General features: G+C 48.9%; 1 protein-coding gene and 1 long non-coding RNA gene across 3 annotated transcripts in view; one reads left to right on the forward strand and one right to left on the reverse strand.

The window, feature by feature from the left end:
- Window positions 1-1,190, reverse strand: part of NAT8L (N-acetyltransferase 8 like) — a 28,362-nt gene extending 27,172 nt beyond the window's left edge. The window contains exon 1 of the mRNA XM_027699895.1: window positions 636-1,190. Within this exon, the coding sequence (XP_027555696.1) occupies window positions 636-969 (334 nt within the window). The 5' untranslated portion in view covers window positions 970-1,190. The remainder of the gene's footprint in view (window positions 1-635) is intronic.
- A 9,054-nt stretch (window positions 1,191-10,244) lies between these two features.
- LOC113975684 lies at window positions 10,245-13,103 on the forward strand. 2 transcript variants are annotated; one of them, XR_003536882.1, is made up of 3 exons: window positions 10,245-10,358; window positions 11,469-11,581; window positions 12,799-13,103. It is a non-coding gene; the product is annotated as an uncharacterized LOC113975684 (long non-coding RNA). The 2 variants fall into 2 exon arrangements; XR_003536883.1 differs by having other exon boundaries at window positions 12,936-13,103.
- Window positions 13,104-23,996: the final 10,893 nt, after the last annotated feature.

A 23,996-nucleotide genomic window follows, 5' to 3' on the forward strand; every position in this document is an offset into this window, starting at 1 on the left:
GACCACCCCAAAGCGCACCCGGTGCGGGGGGCACACATTATTAATCATTATTGTCACGGGGACGGGACACCTTGCAAGCGCAATTTTGGGCACTGAACTCCGGGAGGTGAGGTGACTCCCCCTCCTCGCCTCGGCCCTGCTGTAGGGGACACCCCCTCCTCACGCCGGGGGAGGGCTAAAGGGGGCTTTCACTGGTGGGCCCGGCCGTCTCCAGGCAACGCCGGAACGCGGCTCGTCCCCCCCTTCTCCGGGCTGCGCGGAGGCGGCCAGTGCGCGGTGCGGGACGCGCTCCCTCCCCTCCGCGCACCCCCAGCCCCGCAATAACCACAAGGACGGAGTCTACCCTCACCCCCCCGGCGGCCTCCCCTTCAGCGCTCCCCACCCTTACAACCCGTCGCGCATCCCCCGGCGGCGCAAGGCTCCCATCCCGCTCCCATCCCGCCTGCCCCCGCCGCAGCGCTGCGGCTCCGCGGCCGCCCCGCACGATGCTGCGGCGCTCCCGCTCCCCGCACCGCCGCAGCGCGCCCGGGCCCGCGGGTCCCCGGCGCCTCCGGCCGCTCCGACCATTTTGTGAAGACCCACAGCCGGAGAATAAACCTGGCGCCCCCCTCCCCCAAAAGGGAGCGGATACTCACCCGCCAGCAGCCCGTAGAGCAGCTGAGTGAGGGGCTGCTGCTTCAGCCCCCTGAACGCCGTGTTGGGAATCCGCTCCATGATCCCCTCGTAAAAGATGCGGCGCACCACCTCCTGCTCGGAGGGGTGGAATTCGCGGATATAGACATTGTCGCGCCGGGGGTCTTCTTTTGGTGGGGTGAGGGGAGGTGAGGGGGAGGGAGTGGAGCCGGCCAAAGAGGGCCACATCTGGGAGGAGGAAACAATGATCGTGTCTTTTTTGGATCCCGGGATTGATTCATGATCTTCCGCCACAATCTTGGTCTCACAAACCATCTTGGGAGACAGACAATGCATGCAAACCGGCCGCGGGGAAGGGGCGAGGAGAAAAACGGGAGGGGGAGGTCAGAAAATTAAAAGAAAAAAATAATTAAAAAAAAAAAAAAGGAAAAAGGGGAGGGGGAAGGAGCGGGGCGCGGAGCCGGGACGGAGACCCGCGGGCAGCGGGGCGCTGAGCTGCGCGGCCGGGCGGGACGGGAGGAAGGAGCCCCGCTGCATTTTGGAGAGGCATATATAGGGCGGGGGGGGCTTCGGGTCCCCGGGGTCCTAGAGCCCCCCGCATTGGCTGCGCGGGGTCGCCATGTGATCGGGGGGGCGGGACACCTCCCCCTTTCCCCCCCCCATCCCTGCACCGCCCCTTGCAAATTACTACGGCGCGGGGCTGCGCGGGCATTCGGGGGCCGAACATTGCTGCCCGCACTCACCGGTGCGCGGGGAGGGGGGGAAAGGGGACGTCATTTCTTTATTTTTTATGTAGTTATCTATGTATATACTGCGAAAGCACCGTGTGCCGGCGGCTTTCTGGAACAGTCGCTGCGGGTGCGCGGCGCTGCGCGGGGCGCAGAGCCGCGGGGAGGGAGGCTGGGCCGGCCACGCACCGCGTCCCGCAGGGCTGCGGCACCGAGAGTCGCTCCCCGCGACCCGGCGAGTCCCTGCGCGGAGCTCCGCGGGGCGCGGAGGGTGCTCCCGTCCCAGCTCCAGCCATCCCGCGTGGAACGCTCCGCGGGGGCAGAGGGGAGCGGAGGATGCAGCCGCGAGGCCCCCGGCGCCTCCCAAGCAAATCCCCCTCCCCATCCCTCGGTCAGTAACTTTTCCAGCCGTGCCCACGCCGCTGCGCGGTGCGGGAAACGCGGCCAGCCCCGCCGCCTCCGCGCCCTTCCGCGGGGCGGAGAGAAGGGATGGAGGGGGAGGGGGGATGCGCAGGGAGGAGGACGGGCTCCTCCTCTTCGCAGGACCCGAAAAGCTTCGGCCTCTCCCGGTTGGAACCGGCCGGCATCTGCCCGAGGCATGCGCCGTGCGCGGCCGGTGCAGGGACGGGACTGGGCGGGGGATGCTGGGCGGGGAGACGGGAGGCGCCGGACCCCCCGGTCTTGTGAAGTGCATCCCCCGAGAGCTTCATCGGCGCCTCCCCCTGCCCGGTGACAGCCCCCCGCGGTAGCAGCTGTGCCTCTCCTCAAACTTCACCTGTGCATCCCCCTGGGACTTGCAGCCCCCCGCGAGCCTCAGCTGTGCCTCTACCTGCAAGGTGCACCCGTACACCCCATGAAAGTTTCATCTGTGTCTCTCACTCTGGTAAGGTGCACGTGTGCATTCCCCTTGCACCCAGCCGCCTTGGAGTTAACATTCCAGTATTCCCCTGCCAGGTGCACGTGTCCCTGTGAGGTGCACCCATGCGCTCTCCCTACAAACTTCGTCCCTGCATCTCCCGGCAGATGCACCCGCCCGTCAGGGAGTGCGGCTGTGTCGCTGGCATTCTGCGGGATTTACTGCCCCGGAGCTCATGGGGTGCACTTTGGTCCTCGGGAAGATGCAGTGACTGGATCTTTGCTTCAAGCTAAAGCTTGATTTTACTGTGGTGATTTCATTGTGGTTTCATTGCTTCACTTTTCTATTAAAAATTTTTTGGGAGTATGAGGGAGGGGAAAGGAGGAAGGATTAGCTAAGGACTTGGAAACCTTCCCACCCAGAGGAGCAGTGCCAGCACCCCACAGGCTTGTGCTGCATCAGGCGTCCCTGGTGGGAATCTGCTCCTCGGGTAGCTGTGGGACCTGCTCGTGGCCAGGCACTGCAGCGCTGCCAGCCTGCTGGAGCACCCGCAGAGTTCCCATTCCTAACGGGCATTGTCTGCAATTGCAGCCAGAGCAACCCCCAGCTCCCAAAGCCTGTGACTGTACTGGAAATCAAAATGTAGGATTATAAAAGTCACGGTGCAGTTACAGTAGTGGATGAGTTGGCCAAAAGAGGATCTCCTGCTTGAGACTGGAGCCTCCCATGGGAAGCGGATCACCCCACTGAGGAGAGGCGAGACATGCAGCATCCCTGCATCCCCCCATCACATCTCATCTCATCAAGGAAGGAGCAGTTGGACTCCTGCACTTGGGAGATACCTGGCAGCCCAAAATTCACCAACACAAAGAGTCTGTGCATGGGGGAAAAAAATTTAAAAGATTGGGGCAGTGTTTGCCTTTGAATTCTGAAAGCTTTGGGCCAAAGATAGGAGGTTGCTGTTTCAAAAATATAATTAAGATAATGCTTAGATTCCATATACCTGGGTTAAACAGGCATTTATTTTTGTTTTATCCTTTCTAGTCAGATGCATTCCTTATTTATGAAATTACTACAGTAATAAAAACAACCCATTCCTTCAAAAAAAAAAACCAAAAAAACCAACCTGCTGCAGTTATGTAACAGCCAAGGGAGTTCCCAATTCTGGTCCCAAGCTATGGACCTGAGTGTTTGCAAATTAGTTATCTTTAGAAAGGCACTAAATACTTGTTTATGCTGCCACATTTGAGCATCTAATGAGCAGTAATTAATATCTCCTACTCCCCCGAGATAAAAGGGTACCATCACTTTCAGCTACAGTGAGGGAACTGAGGCACAGAGGGACTCAGTAATTTATGCACCATCATGCAGTGACTCAGAGAAGACACAAAGCACCAGACCAAATTTCCCAAGTCCTTCCTCACTGTCTGAATGCCAAACTTTGCGTTTCTTGTTGCAAAGCCAGGATTTCAGCTTTCTCTGTAAATGGGGGTGAAGGGTAGGTTCTGCGGGTGCTGCACGAAGGGCAGGAGGGAAGGAGAAGGAGCTGGAAGCTGTGACTGACCGAAGCAAATGTCAGTGAAAATTAAGGGGCTCTCTGAAATCAATTGCAAAAGCCAGTCAGGTTCGCAGACGGCAGATTTGGGTCCCTGGAATGAAAAGGATATTGTTAACAGCAGCTTGCTGGCAAGGCAACTGCTCTGCCAGGAGCTTTTGGTCTTTAAGAACACAGTTGTCATCCCAAGTCACTGAGGATTTTACTCTTGGGTTTACTTCTGCTCTTCCAGGACTTGAGGGTAAATCTCCCACATGCCATGACCGACTGCTGAACCTCACGGATAGAACTAATTTAATTAAGATGGACAGTTTAAAGTTTGAGTGTCGTGCCAGTGCTCTCAGCAGCTCTTGCTCCTCAGTGTAAAACAGGAGATTGTACAGATGTTTGATCCATTGGTATGTTCAGGAAAAAAACCTGGGATAATGAGGGCAGACTCTGTGGCTCTGGGGGCTGAGGATGTTTCAGTATTTCAGTAAGAAACATGCTTTGCCTTCAGCAGATCTGCTTTAGCCTGACTTTGCTTTGCATTAGCACATCAAACCAGAAAGCCTTGGAAATGGCATTGTTTATCCTTCCCAAAATGGCAGCTCTTGCCTTGGGTCAGAGGGAGTCACTCCTTTTCACAAGTTGTAGGAAGGATCCAGCAAAGGTATGACAGAATTACCTCTTCCCCTGCTGACAAGCTCACACCCTGCTCTCCCTCTGAAATGTGAGGTTTTCTGTCCACTCCTGGGCTTTGCATGACTTGAAACATCTTCCAACTAGATTTTACTGTAACTCTTGAAGCAATGAGATCTGTGTGATAGCAACTGAAGCAAACAATTCGGGATGAGCAGTTGCTGTCGCAGAGCATTTATCCCTAAGGAGTGGGGAGCACCAAGGCAGGTCCCCTGCAAGCCTCTGTGACCCACTGCTCAATATCTGCTGGTCAAGGAGAGGTCCTGCTGGCTCTTTTTTCTGCAAGAGCTACAAGCAGCCACAATCCTTTGCTCATCAAGGGCTGTATCTATCAACCTCAGATATTAACTGGTTGACAGCAAAAGCTGCCCCAGGTTATATTAATGCAGTGATTTCAGAACAGTTCATCCCAGCAGGATGAGTCTGTCAGGGATGGCTCCCACCCTGTCCTTTGCAAATTCTCTATCAGTGAGTGAGGGAGGAAGGTATCCAGGTTTAAAGATCTTCTTCTCAACTTACCTCCTGGTTCTCCTCCATCCTGGACCATGGTCATTTCAGCTGTTTTTTCCACCCTTGACCCAAGATGCCCAGAGCAGGCTGAGCACCCCCAGCACCACTTGGCTGTTTGGTCACAGCAACCTCCCACCCTCCCATTTTGCTGGGCTGGGAAAAAAGTAAAAGCCTCTTTGTTGACTGCAGATGTGCATATGAATGTGAGGCATTTGCCTAATAAATATCTTCCCAAAGGGGGATTAATTAGCATCCCAGGATTTGCTCTCACTGAGCTCCCTCTGACTGCAGCAGTTCTGCAGCACCTTCTCTTAGGGACGCTGTTTTCCCCCTGAGAGCGTGTTGCACTTTCCTGATGCACAGACCCCCAAGGCTGAGGATTCACGAATCTTCTGCTCAGGAACCGACACTGGCAGCTGCCCCTGTGCCGTGAGAACCGTGTTGCAGTAACCACACACACATCCTGGTTTCCCCAGTCCTGCTGTGTGCTGTGACCCATCACAGCAGTGATGAAGGCTCCCTCCTTCCCTGCCTGTCTGGGTGCCGTGAATAAGTCACTATAAAACCTGACACGCCGAATTATTTCCAACTGGTAAAAATCCATGAATTGGTAACCAGGGCCAGAGGTGGGATCTGTTGTCACACACAGATCTCTGATGGCATTGGAGCTGGCTGGCCTCTGCTTTGGGCAGAGCAAAGGGGGAAAACAGGCCTCTTTGGAGTTACAGAACCTTACAACCCAACATGGACCTCTAAAATAGATCGAATGAATCATGCGCTAAAAGCTGAAAGTTGGGTTTGTATGTAAAGGGAGTTCAGGGTGACTAGTTCGGCTGTGGAAGTCTCCCCAGGGGATATCTGAAGATTAATCTCTTCCTACAACTTTTTTTGGGTTGAAAGAATTTTGTGGGTTGTGAATTAAATACAAATGTTTCCCAAACAGTGTGCACACCCACGGCTGGCTTTATCCTCTGCGGAATGGGGATTTTGGAACTTGCGTGTATGTTTAATGTACAATAACATCTATGTTGAAGAAACCCCACTCTACATCAAAGCAGCATTAAAATCTGAGCTATGTAGCAATTATTCAGAGATGTATCTAGAGCATCTCAGTGCAGCTATGAGGAATACTTTCAAATAAGGAAGTCTTCAAGACCGGGCTGGATGGGGCTCTGAGCAACCTGGCCTAGTGGAAGGTGCCCCTTCCCCTGGCAGGGGAATTGGAAATGGATGATCTTTAAGGCTCCTTCGAATCCGAACCATTCTGTGATTCTATGATTCTGTGGAGATTTAAAGCATCTTCAGCTAAGATACCTGTCCTGGGGAGACAACATGTCTTTCTTCCTGAAAATATTTTTGTTGCAAGCTTAGATTAAAAAACTTTGGGTTTTCTTTCCAGATTTTACCAGAGACTTTCACCTCAATTAACTGCAGGAGACAGTGCTGTGCAAGCAGAGCAAAGCTCTGTGATGGATGGGAGAGGCTGCCCAGGGGCTGTGTTGGGACCACAGTGCCATGAAGGAGGGACCAGGACTACACGTGCCCTGAGAAAAGCTGAGAGCATGAGAGCTCTTGTGCACGTGGGAATAACACAAGTGGTGTGAGTCAGGAAATCCTCATTTCTTGGGGTTTTCAGTGCAGGACTTTGCACCTTCTTTGTAAATTAGCAACACTGCTTTGGAAAATTACCTGTCTCCCCAGTCAGTTCCTTCTCTTGCTGTAAATAACCTCCAGCCACCTGAATTTTGGCTACCTGCTTGGGTCAGCAGGGTAATGCTGTTACAAAATCTGCTGCATCATGAACAACTCTGTCAATGTGTATCCATCTTTGTTAAGGAAGAAGAGGAGAACATGAGGTTAATGACTGTACTTTTGACCAACAGCTATTTTGCTGGTGTTTTAAACAATGATTGTTTTAACTAACGATCACCAAAGTATGGCTGTAGCTTTATGATGTTGTAAGGAGGCTGATGGGACTTGGATGAGCAGTATTTTATTTACCCTCCACATGGCAGGCACTGCAGCCTGGCAGCAGGCAGGGGGGAAGGAATTTGAAAAGGACCAAGGGGAGGCAAAAGGAGGAAAGCAGAAAGAAAATTGGAGCAGAGAAGGGATGAGGATATTCTGTAGCAAAGAGAGGAATATTAGATGTCAAACCAACCACAGATAGAAAAACCTTGAATTGCAGCTACTGAATGAATGCCCTGGCCCAAGATGAGTTCTGCAATGACAAGGCAGGAAAAGATGTGACAAGGTTACTTGAAGTTTTTCTGGCTACATTTGAGAGTCAGTTCTGCTGCTGAGCAAAGGAAAGTCATGTTTTTAGGTTGGCCTGCAAGGCTGCCCTGTAACTGCTTGCAAGGGCCAGCAAGTGACCCAACTCCTCCAGCAGCAATGTACATGTAGCCTTAGGGTAGGCAATATAGATCATCCCCTATGTGGGTTGGGCTCATGTCAAAGCTGATTTTACACTGTTTTTTTCAGCCCTTGATCCAGGCTGGGATTTTCCTTTCCTTGCATAATGCCTTTCAGCAAGGAGTTGAGGCAAATTTTCAGGTATTTCCAGTTTTCCTGCTCAGTGATGCCTTCAGGCCCCAATGCTGCAAGGTGCAGGCCCCAGATCCCCTTCCTTCTGAATGTGGGGTGAGGGGACACTAGCTCTGGATGCCACAGAGACCTGGGCTTCTTGTGGAGAAGCAAAGCCTATGGAAGAGAGAGGCATCTGACTCACCCCCTCCTTTGCTGTCTGGCAGGCCTTAAGCTCTTAAAATCACACTTCCCACAGCTGCCTGATGCTTTGTCTTCTTCTGCACAGAGATCCAGGAGCCCAGCATCCTCCTCAGGGGCAGTGTGAACATGGGGAGAGGTGTTGGGCATTGTCAGCTAGGGTCTGCAAAGGGGTTTTCGGGGAGCTGGGGGCAGACTCTGACCTGGCCACAGGCAGCAGCCCTCAGATGTGATCCATGCAAAGAGCCCTCTGGACATCTGCTCAAGGAATGTTTCACCCCCAAAGCTTATGGGTGGGGCAGAAGGACAGACCCACTGGAACAGGACACAGTCCCACATAATTGGTTTCCAGTATCAGATGAAGACCTGCCCAGAGAACCAGAAGTGCCCGTTTTCCTAGGGTAGACAAAGCTTCAGCCTGGAGTCTGCTGAGAAGCCCAGTTTGGTTTTGTCTGTGTGTGCTGCTTTGATTTTGCTGGAAACATGGCAAGTGCAGTGTATTTCTTCTTCATAAGCCAAGAATGGTGGTGTTCACATTTTCAGGAAAGCCATCTGCGTTTTCTCACTGCCACTTGAAAAAGCCCATCGTTTAATATCTTCTTGATCTTCCAAGATGCAATGCTTGTGAAAAATGGCAATGCTCCTCCTTTCTTGGGCCTGGCCATCCTTTTCCCTATGCCATCCTTGTGCCTCCTCCCTCCTCAGCCCAGCCCTTCATCCTTGCACATCCCTTACCTCTGAACCCTCTCAGCTCCTGTGGTGCCTTTGCTGCTTTCTTTCCCTCCATCCAGAGCATGCAGTCCACCACAGCCCAGCTGAATTTCAGTTATCTTTTGCACAGCCTGAACTGAGAACTAGCTGGGGGATGTTTGGTGGATATGTAACATGGCAGCAGGTTTCCAAAGCTCAGTTAAAGAAAGCCATGTTAAGGTTTTGTCTGACTCCTTGCAAAGCAGATAACGAGGCTCCAATGACTGCTGCTTACTTCAGCTCTGCTCTCCCTTCGTGGGGAGGTCCACCACTGTCATCTGGAGCTCCTGGCCAGAGCAGAGTGGTGTATGTGGTGTGATTATAGGTAAGGAGCATCACAGGGGTATGTCCAAAATGAGACCTTCAGCCCTGCAACATCTGAGTGGAAACGTTTGGATTCTGAGTGTGGGTCAGAATGAAAGTGTGGTGACAGCTCCCAGAAGCAACAGCCCTGGCAGCTGCCAAGCCCCAAAGGAGCTGACTCACAATGTCCAGGCTCTGAAGAGTGAAGGAGTGATTGGTCCTTTCAGTTTTCATTCTGTTCTGAAACTGAAAGGGGAGGTTTGACTTTCTCCTCTGAGCAGGGCCACCACGTGGTAGTGGAGGATGCCGTGAACCTGGGGTGCCATATTTCCTTTAACAAACTGAAGTCCTAAAAACTTGTGAAGTTTGAAAGCTCTGGTGAAATTTTCATAATGGTAATGTTGCTGTGTTGATTGCACTGGGCAAATTCAAAAAATGCAGTGACATCCCACGGCATCACAGCCCAGAGCAATGAACACAGCCTGGTACCCTTCAGAAGCCAGAGCAGGGAAGAATCCATCCTGCTATTGTGGATGGGTAAAACTGGGCTGAAACACAGCTGGTGTGAGCCACCCTTGAGCTACCTGTGATCCTACATCCTCGGTGTTGGTGCTGAACTGCTGCCTCCGTGTCAGACAGCCTGCGTTGTGCATGTCTGTTTGTCCAGCTGGGACAGTGGATGACCACCCTCCCAGAATGAACCTGCTGTGCAAATACACACTCATGCCATTATCCTGCAGCTCACAAGCAAGTTTGAATTTGATTAAAAACAAAGTGAGGGAAACCGATGCAGCAGGGGCCAGGGAAGCAATGATGGTGATACAGGCAAGAGGTGCAGGAGTGAAGGGGCAGGGACTGGATGACAGGAGGTGTCTTCAGAGAGCAGGAACCTGCCATTCTGAAAAAAATGAGCCTTATAGTGAGAATCCTGACATTGCCCCGTCAATGATCCCAGCGAGCCATGGAAGGAAAGGAGGTTCCACATCCTGAAGGTAGACAGCTTCATCCTGGTCTGCCCTGAGGATGAATTCACTCCAAACTTGGGAGGGACACAAGCAGCTCCTTGCTCAACAGAAAGCCAGTGTGGTTTCAGCTGTAGGAGGTGCCTCCTGGGCAGAGAGGAGCCAGACGAGCTAACCCTCCCCATATTCGAGTTTTGCTCTTGGAGTTTTGCCCCACAATGGAGCCAAAGGTGGGTCAACCCTGAGGCTGCTCTGGAATGTTCAGAGGGCAGCAGAGTCACGCCATGGGTACACAGGCTGGCCCAGGGAGGTGGATGTGCTGTGCTGGCCAGGCCAAGGCAGGACCCTGAGATTAGCTCAGTTGGTTAAAGCCTGGTGCTGATAATACCAAGGTTGTGGGTTTGATCCCCATGTGGGCCACTCACTTAAGAGCTGGACTCGATGATCCTTGTGGGTCCCTTCGAACTTAGAATGTTCTGTTGTTCTATGATGAGTGGGGTTTATCCCACACTGTGCAGCGCTGTGCAGTGAGGAGGAGAAAGCAAATGCACACAGACCTCCAGTGGCCCTCCTGAGTACTACACGGCACTGTCGCTGCCACCCCAGGGACGAAGACCTCGCCTGGGGCATCTCTTCTTCCCCTGCTACTGCAAGTGGGTGAACAAGAGCTCATACACAAAGTGAGGGATCCTGTAGGAAAGCAAAGAAGTATGGGAGAGATACTCTTCCCCTCCCTGCTTCACTGGCCAGTGCCTCAAGGCTGAGGCTGCAGGTTGTGCTTCAGGTCTGGGGAGGAAGACAGCAAGTGCACTGCCTGTGCAGTGAAGCACTGTGTGTGCCACTGCCCCGTGGCACTGCTGTGCTGCCTTTCCTGTGCTTGGTCTGACTTTTTGGGCCCAGAGCCTGCAGCTGGTGCAGGAGGGTGCTGTAGCCAGTCCTAACATGAGTCTGGGACCTGGTGTGGGCTCAGCTCAGCTGCTTACAGTCCCCACTGAGCTTTGGAAACATGGAGCTTTAGAGCAGGTGAGGCACTCAGGGATTTTATTTCCCAGACTTGACCATGTGCTTTCTTACACTGAGGGACCAACACTCAGGAAGGCTCAGTGGCAAACATACTGAAGGGCCAGAAAAGGTCTGCCCTAAGGATTTTTACAGTGTGTCACTGGGACAAGCACCACACATAACCTACTGCCCACAGGAAAGGGTACAGTATGGAAACTCCGTGCCTCCCTCCCTTCCTGCCCTCCCTCTTTGAGACACACAAAGGCTTTCCTGTGCCATCCTCCTCCTGATGTTCTCATCCAGACAGGCACAAGGCTTGAAATCATCAGCTTCATGTGATCTCATCAAAACCCTTCTAGCAACCAGCACTTCTTCATACGTCTCTATTGTAAATACCTCCATAAGGAATGGTTACTCATTTACAAGGTAGTGCTCTACGTGCCAGTCTGCAGACCTTGGGAGAAAAAAAATGTAGCAAAATTAAACTCTAGGGTTTGATGGTGATTTCCCAGATTTAGCAATGGTTTAACCAGGGAATTAGGTTTGATGCTTTTTTCTTTTGTGACCCCTTTCTACCACATGGGAAAGCATTTTTTACTTATCATATTTTCTTAGCCCCAGTCTCCTCCATGTTTTTTTTCTGACTTCCCCGATGTCCATCACCTTCCTGCCATGCCCTCTGCAAGAGGCAGAGTCATCTCAAAATTCAGCACAAATGACTTAGATACCAAGGAGGTATCTTGTGTGGCTTCAGCAAACAGGGTTTATAAGGGAAAAACCAAGAGCAGTGCTGAACACAAAAGGGAAGATCAGAGGATTTGAGTTCAAGGCTTAGTGTCTAATTTCAGCACGTCCAAGTGAGGATTGAAGCCTGGTAAGAAAAACCTCCTTCCTGCTGTTCCCCATCCACCTGCTGGTGCTCCCTGGGGAATTGCTGCTGACTGCTTCAAAATTCAATTTCTGCACTAGAAGCAGCACGTTGGGCCTGGCAGTAATTGCTTTGCCAGACAACCGGCTGCTCATCACTGTCCGCATGCTGGGGGGCCAGAGTGGCTGGGAGGTGGTGCTGGGGCAGTGCCATCAGTCACAGGGCTGCAAGAAGCCCCTTGCTTTTGGGTCAGCACCCCTCTGCACTCAGCTATGCCTCCATGAGTGGCACACCAAGGCTCAGGACTCAGTTCCTTGCTCTGAAGCATGGTGGTTTTGCTGAGATTGGAGCCTTGAAGCAGCAGCACTGAGCCCACTGCCTTCCTTATCCCATCTCTTCCCATCCTACCTGGTCTCTGCTGCATCCTCCCAGTATACACTGGCATGCCCAATCTAGTGGGAAAGCTTTTGATGGTCCACAGGGCCACAGGGTCCCTTGCTGATTCTCACCCTCTGCTGCTCCCTGACTACCCTGTGCTATTTCCAGCACATCTCTAGAAAATAGCTCACTCCCCCCAGCACAACTGGCTCTCTACAGCGGGGAGCAAACCTCAGCAGTTTACCAGAGGGATTCTGATTCTTATTTTAGTCTCCTATTTTAGCCTTCTTTTTCTTTTTATATTTGTTAACTTAATCCCTTTTACAGCTCTGGTAGCAAGATGCTGCCAGTGCAGCATTGCAGTGCCCACAGCCCCACTCCCTGCAACCTGCTTTCCTCATCTTTCCCCCATGAGCCTCCTTTAATTTGGGCAATAAAAGATGCTCTAAGCTAAGCAGATGCTTTTTATTACTATTATTATTTTTAAAGCTGCAAATATCACCCTCTCTTCAACTGCAGCAGAGAAGGTGAAATGGTAAATGTGAGGTTTGGGCATGCCTGGTCCAAGGTGGCAGCAGTGGTGTTGTTTGGGACTGAAAACTGCAGAGTCCTAATATAAATCAAAACTGTGGATTATATCCATTGCCTTGCAAGTTGCTCCATCTCCATATCCCTCATTGCAAACGGCCCTTCCCAAGACCATGCTTTGCCACGAGATCTGCCTTGAATCTGTTGTGTGTGGAAATCTGGTCACCAGAAAATCTGTGTGTAACATCTGTGGGTCATCTCAGTTTCAGTGGATGGGAAGAGGGTGGTATGCTGTGGTCATGTGAGTCTCTTTTCAGTTGTTTTAGCACATCAACACGCTGGTACAATCAACCCAGATGACATCTGTTATTCCTGCAATGCCAGCTATGTATCATCTTGACTCATTTTCTATTAGATCCAGCTGTTCTGGCTGATATGCTATTGACCTTTTCAGCTGGTTCAGCACTTGGCTACCAGGAGGTCATTGGATGCCACTTTGAAACAGGCTCAGTGCTTACAGCTATTCTGCTGGGATGAGGAGGAATTTCATCCACCTGTTTTGAGCATGAGCACCTTGAAAAGTCAGCTGGCCCCTGCCACCAACACGAGGTCACTGCCATATCTGCAGGCTTCAGAAAGCATCAATAAATCACTCTGCCCCTGAAGTTTCAGTAGTCTGTGTAGTCTGGAAAGCGCAGCTCAGCAGCTCATGCCCCCCGTCTTGGGAACCACAGGTTCATATCGCAGCAGGACCAGGTCCTGACTTCAGCTTTGTTAGGTAGAAGGAGATGCCGTAGAGATATGTGTACTAAAAATACCTATTAAATATCATGTAGCAGCCCTGCTCCTTGGGAAAGCATGGCCAGGGCTTAGGAAAGGGGAGAGGACAAAAAGGCAGGGTTGAGGGACTGACCAATACACATAATTGCAATACAGGAGATGGGAACTAAGCAGAGCATCAAATGTTGGGATGCAACATTTCACAGAGTGATTTGCTCTTGTGGGCAGTGATTTCTCAATCACTGTAACTTTAGAAATAAAGTAATTTTATCTTTTAATTTTGTCCATCTTTTTGCCCATGTTCAACCCCTAAAACAGCACTTCTGGCTGAAACAAGGCTAGAAGTTATGCAGACTTCCTTTGCCAAGTAAGGAACAAGTATTTCCATACTACTCCTGGTCAAAGTCAGTCTCATCTTTCATTAAAAACCTTTGGAGATGGGGAGTCTGCAGCTTTTTTCAGTAACGTAATCTCCAGTTTTATTGTCTAGTGTTTAAATCTTCTTCTAGTTACTTGTCATGTCTAACTTGAGTAACTTTTGCTGGATATTACTCCAATTACATCTTATCCTCCTGTCAGGAGCTGAGGGACAACAACTGACCACCTCCAGCTTTACAGCAACCTTTTATATGTTGGAAGATTATTATCTTTTGGCATTTTAGCCTCCTTTTCTAGACTAAACAAGGCAAATTCCTTCAACTTTAGCCACAAACCTTCTTTTAATTTAGAGCATAAGACTAGGCTGATGAGCTTAGGTTAAGACTGAGGAAAAAGTCCCTCTCCTCATCACTGCGGTTGTGCTGACAAAATCATAAAAGCAGATGCAGCTACATCCATGATGTGGCCTTTTGTTTGGTGCTTTTGTAGTCACAGCATAGAGAGGCTGAGTCAGCACAGCCCTTCTGCAGGAGTTTCTAGCCAAGACTCATCTGAAACCTCAACCTCTTTTTGAAACCACTGTGATTTGCAGTGTATTCCTGCCTTGGTTCCCAGCGGCATTGCCATGGCCCATCTTCTCCAGGAGGCTTCCCAGGAGAGGGCACAACCTGCATCTTTGCCTTTTAGCTTTCTTGTGGTTTTGGCTGCTTCTGTTGCTGTGGACAGGGAAGAAAGTGGAGCACAATATGTCCTGCAAGGCTTTTGCTTGGTCTTTGCTCAGTGCAAAATCCTGTGCAACATTCCTGGAATAAGGCAGCCTGGGCTGGTGGTGCATCTTTCTGGAGGATCATGCCTGGACACCCTTTTCTTCCCCCTCCTGTAGGGAGAAGATGGAAATCTGCTCTCCTTGGGTTTCCCACAGGTTTCCTTTCCTCTCTGTTAGTGGGAGTTTATGTGACTGGTGGGAGTTTATGTGCTGTCACAGAAGGCCACCTGGGCCAGGCATCCTTCACCTTCTGGGAAAGTGAGGGGTAGAGTAGGACAAAAGGCAAGACAGACTCCAGACAGCACATCCATACCATGGTGAGGTTTGGTTTCCTTATGGTTGGGTCTGCACTGAATCCCCCTGGGTCCCCAGTGATGAGGATAAGTTTTGAAAACTTCATTTCTGCATTTGATAATTCCCCTCACGTCTCAGAGGCCCCAAAGGGAATCTGCATCCTGCTCAGGGACTTCCCTCCGTGACTCGTGGAAGGCATAAGGTTGTTTGTGGGCTGGAAGGACACACTGGGAACAGCACGTTTAGCTTGTTTTGCTATCTCAGGGGGACTGATTGTAGGGAACAGCTGGTCCGGCCAGGAGAGAAGTGCGATAGCGAGATGCCAGATGAGTAAGACTGAACAGAGCAAGTCCCAACTTGCCTGTCCCTTCCAGCAGATCAAACCAAAATTGACCCCAAGCAAGTCACTCAAGATTAGAGGCAAATGAAAGTCAATGCCTTAATTTTCAAAAGGCACCTGACCCCACAGGAAAGGACCTGTTTGAAGTACCCAGCACCCTGACTCTCTTGTGCCCTGCCCTGATGCTCAGAGACTCCCAGTGTTTTTTTACTGTATTGCTAATAATGCCCAGTTTTTCTACCAGAGGCAATCTCTGTTGTAAATCATGGTTGTAAATCCTTGTCAAACTCATGATGGGTATGGGTCCTACAGCTTGCTCCAGGGACATCCACCTCCTCACCCCAGAGGCATGTGGCCACTGTAGGGGACACGCCAAGTCTGCTGGTGCTTTGCACCCCAAGGCACTTTGCAAACCTTTGCCTCTCCTCCTGAGCTAGCCTTGTCTCACTGTGTGTGGGAGAGCAAGCTGTCAGCCACTGAAACCTCTTGCCAGAGTTTCATCCCTGGTTGAGACTAGGGATGATATGTACTGGGACTACGTAAGGGCTTTGGTCTGAATTTAGAGGTTTAACATTAAGTGTTCAGTTTGCTCATGGTGCTCAACGTCAGGAGAGAGATGAGATCAACCCCCCAGACCCAACTGCCTCTGCCGTGGGGAGAAGCTCTGCAGGAAAGGGTATGAACACAGCCATTATCTCACTCTCCCAGTAACATTCATATAGAGAAGTTTTCTCTTTAAGCAAATGAAGACAGTATAGTGTTATAGTGTTGTTGCCCAAACAGAGGAAGGTGATGCCATTTCATAGCCTTCCTGGTGTCCAACTGCTCTGTATGGGTAGGATTTGCCCTGGGCCCCCTGTCACAGCCCCTAAGTCCCCTAGAGATGGTTCAGTGCCCGCAGAGCACCCTAAATGGTGCTCTGTGTCTCTGCATGGGCAGCTGAAGGGGGCCTGTGCTGGCTCTGCTTTGCAAAACCAGCAGCAGACCCAGCCCCTGGTGCAGGTAGGCAGTGCCTGGCGGGGATGCTTGCTTCCAGACTTCAAGATGTAATTTCTGGGGACTAGAGCAGCTACAGTTGCTCTGGGTGTTGATTGTTAATATGACTGTTTGGATTAAACAGGGAATTACACAACTGGGCTTGGGGTAGCCCTTGTTTTAGCTGTACACACTACAGCCCTCCCTGCCAAAAAATGTCTGGCCCCCAAGTGCGTGTAGCCAGAGCTCAGCAGAGTGTGGTTTTCTTTCCCTGTGAAATTTGCTAGGGTATCAAAGAAAAGAATAATAAATCTGTCATGAGTTGCCGTGAAAAGACACAATCACAGAAGCATTTTTCCAGCTGTAAACCCGAAGAAAGATTCCAGTGAGTGCAACTGAAATGTTTCACTTCCATTTCAAGAATGCAGTGACTGCCCATCACCCTGCTCCAGCTGCAAAACAATACGTGTTCAACGACCTCAAGTGCGGTTCAAAAAAATACTTTTCCAACTTGCAAAATTACTTGAAGCCAACTTTTTTTTTTTACCAGAACACAATGTTTTTAGGTCATCTGATCAATTTTTAATTTTCCCATGAATCTCGTTAGCCCAGCAGCAATCCAATAAACTCCAAAGGGTAGCTGGGCTCTGCCATTTCTGTGAGCACTGGAGGAATAAATGCGGCATGTGGAGTGATTTATGCAAGTTCACTTGTGTTTCCCAGTTGTGGTTGCAGTTCCCCTGCAGCTTTGACACTCTTCAGGAATCTTCTTGCTTCTTGCCCTACAGCTGTGCTCCTGAATGGGCTGTCTGGGTCTCCTGTCTGTGCTGCTGTCTCCCAGCCCACCCACACCAGATCAACCTGTCACTGTGATGAGAGTGGAAAAAGGAGACAGGATTGGGACTGAGAAGGGTGTATGTCAACCCACCTGCCTTTCTGGCAGTGTGGGGCCAACACCTCCACTAGCCCTCTGTGACTATGGCAGTGAGAGGAGGAGACATCAGAGGAGGACACCAAGGCTGGGGGAAGCAGTGACACAGAGGGTTTAGGAGCTAATGGCACTTGGAAGTTTATTTCGTAAAGATGCATTTTGGAGGGAGGATTTAACCTCTATGCATGAGGAAATGTCTGGTCAGGGAACAAGACGGAGGCAGGCATTTTGTTATTAGGCATCTGAGAGGATCTTGGATTTCTGATGAGCTCTGAGACAAGCAGAGGTTCTCCTGGGCCTGAGATGTGAAGTCAAGCATGGGATGAAATCAGTTCCTGGGATGAGATAATATTTAGTATTATTGAACAGAAATAAAGAAAAAGAGAAAAAGCAGGGAGGGAGACTGCACATGGCAGTCAGGCCTTGTGTCCTGCTGAGCCCAGGAGTCAAGGAAAGAGTCCCAGATAGGGACTCTCTCACTCAGGGTAGACAGGCACAGTGATTGAGCAACTGGAGAGCAGAGATCCCAACTAGATCCCTGCAAAGGTATTCCCGCTGCTCCTTCAATCTCTAATTGTTGTTGAGGACATACTTAATGACTCAAGTTATGCTGCTTGTGGGGAGTCATTGTCCTTAAGAAAAAAACCCAAGTGGAGCTGAGATCCCAGCAGTACTTATAAGTTCCTCCTGGATGCTAAACTCTTCGGGGATGACAAATTCCCTGTACTATTTGCATGTGGTGCATCTCTAAAGCACGTGGTATAGCACAAGCCTTCTTCTCCTCTGGGGTCTCTGCAACTGCAGCAGGAATATGTAGCTCTGGTGTGGCCTCATGGGACCGGCATGTCTGTGGACTCCTCTCCAAAACATCAGGAGCTGTCAGCTTTTCCACACAGCCTACAGCCTGGTTGCAGTTCTCCCCAAGGCTCACTGGGCAGGGATGGCTCCAAAGCTCCCCGTTACTTTCTGTATTGTCTGGGGGATCGGGCGATGGCCTCAAGGGTTAACAGCCACTGCCAGCTGTGGCTCCCCAGCAGGGACAGAAAGGGCCTGGGCACCCTGCCAGGGGGTAATGCTGTTTGAGCACTGCTGGCAAAGACTTCAAACCCCTCGGCTAATTTCGGATGTTCTGCTTGTGACACAGAAAGCTGCATTCCCATGTAGGAAAGAGCTCTTCCCTGGGACTAGGAAGGGAAGGGACTATTTATTAATATAAAATTGTCAAGAGTGGCTTTTAATTTCAGATCCGTCTTTCTGAAAGCCTTGGTTGAGGTGGTTTCCTTCATATGTCACTTTTCCTCTAAGGAGCCCTAAATATGCTGCAGAAGAGGCTATCCAAAACCCTGGGGACACCATGCAGGATAACCACTCCCTCTTATTCCAAGAGTGTGAGAGAATTAAAAATTGCAGAGAGAATTAAAAGTTTAATATTAAAAATATTAAAATCAGAGAGAAAAAATTGGGTGAAGTCATGCCCAGCATTTCCACATTGGCAAAGTTGTATATAAGTTTTTATCTGCAATAAAAATAGCTGTATCTATGTCTATAATAAATACAACCTTTTCTTTAAGCTGGTTAAAAGAGATTTTTAGGTGGGTCAGACTTGGACCTTCCCTGTCAGGAGAAGAGCATCCTGCCTGTCTGTGAGGTCCAGGTAAGAAAAGAGGAGCGTGATGGTCTCCAACCAGAGAAGCCGTTTGTTTTAGCTCTCCCGATTTAGGAGTTGCTTGGGAGCTCCTCAACATGAGAAGAACCACCCAGGCTCCCCTCAGTGCTCCCTTATGGAGACACAGTCCCTTCTACTGCAGTAGAAGACCAAACATGGAAACTCATGTATTCAAGGAGGCTGGATTTCCCCATGTCTGGCCCAGGAAGTGTGAGCAGCACTGTGTCCCTGATGGGAGTGGAGACCTTTTATCAGCAAGGGGTTTCCCAGGAGTATGGTGCTGACAGATGCCAGTAATGAGATCATGGAAGAGGGAGCAGCATCAGATGACCTTATCAGTCTCTCTCTGTCCTGGACGTGTGTCTAACCCAGAGCCTGTACCTTGTGATGCACTGGGTCTGTGGCCCATTGACAGCATGAGATACATGTGGCCTGGTGACAACACTTGGTGAGGCTGAAAGAGTGTCCTCTAGCCTTGAGGCCTGTCTCCCACCTTCTCCAGTGACAGTCATTGTGATGATCAAGGCTGCTGGATTTAGGAAGTTTGGGGCAGTGATTGATCCCTCTCTGCTGTCAGCTATATGGTGAAGTGTTACTTCTGTCTTCCTGGTTCCCCAGGGAAGGTGATATCTGGTGGTAAGGATGTCACCATCAATACCATGACTCTTTTAGGGAAACAGAGAGATGCATTCATCGCCCTCCTTTGCTCTCCCCTTTAGGTAAATGTGTCACTGTGCCTTACAGATGGACCTGCCTTAGATCCTGTAAATGTGATGTTAGTACCAGCGCTGGGATTTTTATACCCTCATCCCCCCAGGTCTGACAGCCCTGTGTTTCCAGTTAAAACTGAAAACACCCTTGCAGGATGGGGATGAGGAATCCTTGCTGATCCCAGCTTCTTCAGACCAACACCTTCTGGCTTGAGCAATGGGAGAGTGCTTTGTGCAGGGACTGAGAGGGCAGTGAGGATCCTGCCACACAGGGGCTGCTGCTGCTGGAACACTGGAGAAGGAAGAGTGAGTTCCACTGGCTCTGACAGCAAATTGGAGAATTTGGCATCATGTCCTCCCTGTTCAGTGTCAATTACTCGGTACTTTGTAAAAATTAGGCTTAGGGCATGATTCTTCCTCCACAATGCTTAAAAAGGCCTCTGATCTATATGAATAAACCTGCTTATTTTCAGTCCAGAAAAAAGAAGGAAGGTCATGTACTTCCATACTGTGCTGCAGGTTTCCCTCATGGCTCAGGGGACATGCAATTGAAGATCAGGTCTCTGCTGGGCCTAAGGGACACAAAGAAATTCTCGGCATCACTGCTGATGACCTGAGTGGAAAAGCAGAAAGGGAACTCAACGTCCGTGCTGAAATGAGCAAATCCAGGCATCAAAAATGCAATGACATCCACAGCAACATGGCAAGCCTCTTGCACAGACAAAATCTCCTCAGTCCCCTATTTTGCCCTGACACTGTCTGCTTGTTATGGCTGCAAAAGCCTGCAGGAGCACAGGGATGTGCCCTACAGACCCTCCGTGCCGGGGTCACGAAGTAGCTGATGTTACTGCCACAACCGAGGGTCCCCTGTGGCTTCCCGGGAGTCTCTGTCTGACTGCTCTGACCCTACGGCACAGATGTTCCCATGCTCAGTGGATATGTCAGGATTTCTGGACATCTGCTTTGCCTGGTAAGAGCGGCTGCCCCAGTCAGGCTGCCTGACATCTGTAAATTATAGACAAATGTGCTACAACCTACAAATACCACCGTGGTGGAGACAGAGAGCACGTCCCCAGAAACCTGGAATGCTGGCTGCCCTTCCCTTGTTGGCGATGTTCTGTGCCCATGTAGCAAGTGCTTTCTGTCACTGGCTCTCGTATATCTTCCTTACAAATCCACCTTGGCTTAACAGACCCGCTGCAGAGAGTGGGGGTTTTTCCTTTAGTTTATAAATGCAGTTGGGATGTGAGCTGCATGGGTTCACACATTTGGCATCAAGACCCACTGCACAGCTGTGAAGGAAGGCAGAAGAGAGGATGGGGAAAGAAACCAAGAATGGGGAAAAAGAGGTGTTTGTTTTTAAAAGAGGAGCAGAAAGCCAAAAAAAAAAAAAAAGAAGAAATAGGGAAAAATTAATGAGGGAAGAGGAAAGAGCAGGGAATGAAAGAGGGAGTTTTAGAAAATCAGGGGATGCATTTATTGTGCTGCAGGTGCTTGCCCACACCAGTCTAACGTTCAGCTGGTTCTCTTAGTCCTCACAGAGAGAGAGTTGGCATCCCTCTAACTACAAACCACATATGTGCAAATAAAACCCACAGCAGCTGAAAAACCCTGAGATGAAACACAGGAGATTAAATTACAAGCTAATTGGGCTGAGATGCTTTCAGAGGAGTGAAAGTTTCGGCAGGAGGCAATTTCTGCAGAGGTGATGGCCCTGTCAAACCCTTCTGTTCCCTTTCTCCATAAACCAACCTCACTGTTTCTCTGCTGAAAAGGCTGTGCAATTTTTTTCTTCCTGTTGGAGGTTTCCATCCTGGGCAAGTCTCCAAAGGACTGCAGGACCTACTTCTGACCATGCATTAAACCAATATTTGCCTGCTGTATTCCATACGGGAACTACACGCCTGGGGTTCTTTAGGTCCCCAGAATCAAAATACGTTTCCATTACCATGGTTATGGACCTTCTGTGCTTCTGGGCTCATTTAGTCTGGCAAAAGGGAGTTAAAGGAGAAATTGAGCAGTTGCCTCCTACTCCTTGACAAGCAATGATAAACATGATGGAACCAAACCCTTCTCAGGAGCATAGGGCAGTAAGAGAGGGCAGTGGCCAGTCTGCAGCTTGGGAAGGACAGCAGGAAAAACATAATTTCATGAGGAGTGTAGCACAGCACTGGAACAGGTTTGTACAGAGGGAGCTCAGCCTCTGTCTTTGGAGGTTTTTCAAAATGTGTCTAGCAAAGCCACATCTGACCTAATGTAGAGTTGTCAGTAGTCGGTCTTGGAGCAGGAGGGTGGGCAGGAGGCCTCCAGAACTCCCTCACAACCACTGAGTCTATAGTTCTAGGGTTATTTCCATTCAGTTTCAGCATTTTATGCTTGAAAGTTGTTTTGATTCAGTCTTGCCCAAAGTGATGGTGCTTGCTCCTAGCAAACTGTAACATTTTATTATTTCAGCTTCTGAAACTCTCTTCCTATAATTATTTTCCTTTAAAAGACATCCTTAGATTGTAGCAGGTAGGACTTCCGGCAGGCAATTGAATGTGATCCACCTTTAGGATGTTACTAGAAAACTTTTCTAATTGCCAAAACCGCCCAATTTGTGTATTCTGGAGATAGCTAGGAGCACAAATTGGATTTGAGGTTGAACACTTTGCAGTTGGGCTCTTGGGTGGAGTATTTTATTTTAATTTAAGATTTGTTTTCCTTTTGTTAATAAAATATTCAGCCTTTAATGCCGCATAGTCAAACAACAGTTGGAGAGCCAATTGATTGGTGGTTCCAATTCTGCAGGATCATTAGGAAACCCATAACATTTATCAGCTGCTGAAAGCTAACACATGATGTGTTAAATCTGTGATTTAAAATGAGCTTGATATATAATCCCCGAGACACCAGAGCATCAAGGTTGGATAAAGTTTCTCTGTACTGCACTTAAGAAAGCCAAATTAAAACAGTTGGGGTGAGTGACTTTAATAAAAATTATTTCATACTATAGCAATTTACTTCTGACTCATACAGTCTTCCCCTTTTGTTAGTCCAAAAATTAAATAGAGGAAAAGCTGTGTTTTTGTGGAACAGAAGAGCTGCACAGTTTTTCTTTGGATGCTCTCAAGCTGAGCTGAGCAAAATCTGATTTACTCAGATTTAAGCCTAAGTCATATGCTTCCTGCAGGAATCCCACAGCAGTATTCTATTTTTTCAGGTGCAGAAAAGTGGTTGGTTGTTTTTTTTTTTTAAATTTTATTTTATGTGATTATTCATTCTGCTGACATATAAGGAAATGATGATCTGTCTCCCCATTGTGTATAAAACCTTTCCCTTTACAGCAAATATTGCCTACTTTTTTCCTAATCCTCCACTGCTCAGGGTGGTACTGCATTACAGCGGGTTTCATACCTTGTTGGTTAATTCTTTTTTGGCCTCAAGAAGGTGCGGTATGCAAGTGAATTTACAATCTTTCAAATCTTCTCCTTCATATTAACCCTTTTGATCCTGTTAGAAAATTACAAACAGAACATAATCAGAACAATTTCTTTTTATGACCCTCAGAAAACTTCCTGGAAGAAAAACCCTACCAGAAATACATGTATTTTGCAAAATCGTTGAACTGCTGTGCCCCTGGTCAGCAGCAATATTTCAGAAAGGCAAGGCATCTGGAACACTAATATAACTAAACGCCAGAATTTAATGAAAAGCTGTCAAACCTTGACAAAAGGTGAAGAAAAGAGGAGGTCATGTTGTAGAGGGCACTTCCCTGTGCTCTGGTGATAATAGATTTGCTCTTCTTCAGGGTCTCTTCCTGGCGTGAACACTGACAGCACTGATGCGAACATCTGGACTCCTTTCAAACAGTTATATTATATTATATCATATTATCTATTGTTGTCAGGTTTGTTGTTTTGGCAACTTTAAATGGTGTTTACACAACATCACTGTTGCTTTGACTCCTGAACAAGAGCTTTGGGATAAAACCATCGCTCTCAGTAAGCCCTTGGCTCTCTCCCAGGTGTTTGCTTCCTGAGGAGGAAAAATGGTTAACAAAAACATGGCCAAGAACTGCTTGGGCTTTCTGATCACTGCCTGAAGGGTTAAAGATTTCTTAATGCAGAGGAAAGGTAGCCTGTGTTTGTAGGACTGTCCTATATCCCTGTTGAAGGTGTTCCTTTGTAAACTTTTAACTGCTTGTTTATGAGCTGGGAATTGATTTCTTGATGGCAGTATTTTTTCAGACTCTTCACTATATACAGCAGATCCCTCCAAAGTCTCTTGATGCCCCTAAGGGTTACAGGTAGTGACTGAATATGTTATTATCTTTCTCCTTTTTTTTTTAAACTTTTTTACTTCTGGGAATTCCGGGATGCCTTGTGAAAGCCGATGATTTCACTACATGTTCTGCAACTCCTGCTCTATTCGTTGTATGGTGACTGTACTACAGAAAGCAAAACTGTGTATTTATTTATGCTCAAAGTACTTTGTATATTATTAATATACATATATATTACAAGTAGGGTTAGATAATTAATTAAATTAATTAATCAAGTAAAAAAATACAAAAACCAAAGGTGAAATTCCCATTATCTGTCCCAAGGACCCAGAGCTCCTGTCTAGATGCACTTACAATTTTGGTATTTTATTTATGTACTAAATAGTACTGGAGCATGTATGACTGAGCCCC

Source organism: Neopelma chrysocephalum, unplaced genomic scaffold (genome assembly GCF_003984885.1).
Source record: "Neopelma chrysocephalum unplaced genomic scaffold, ASM398488v2 Primary Assembly neopelma1_142, whole genome shotgun sequence".
Lineage (NCBI taxonomy): Eukaryota > Metazoa > Chordata > Aves > Passeriformes > Pipridae > Neopelma > Neopelma chrysocephalum.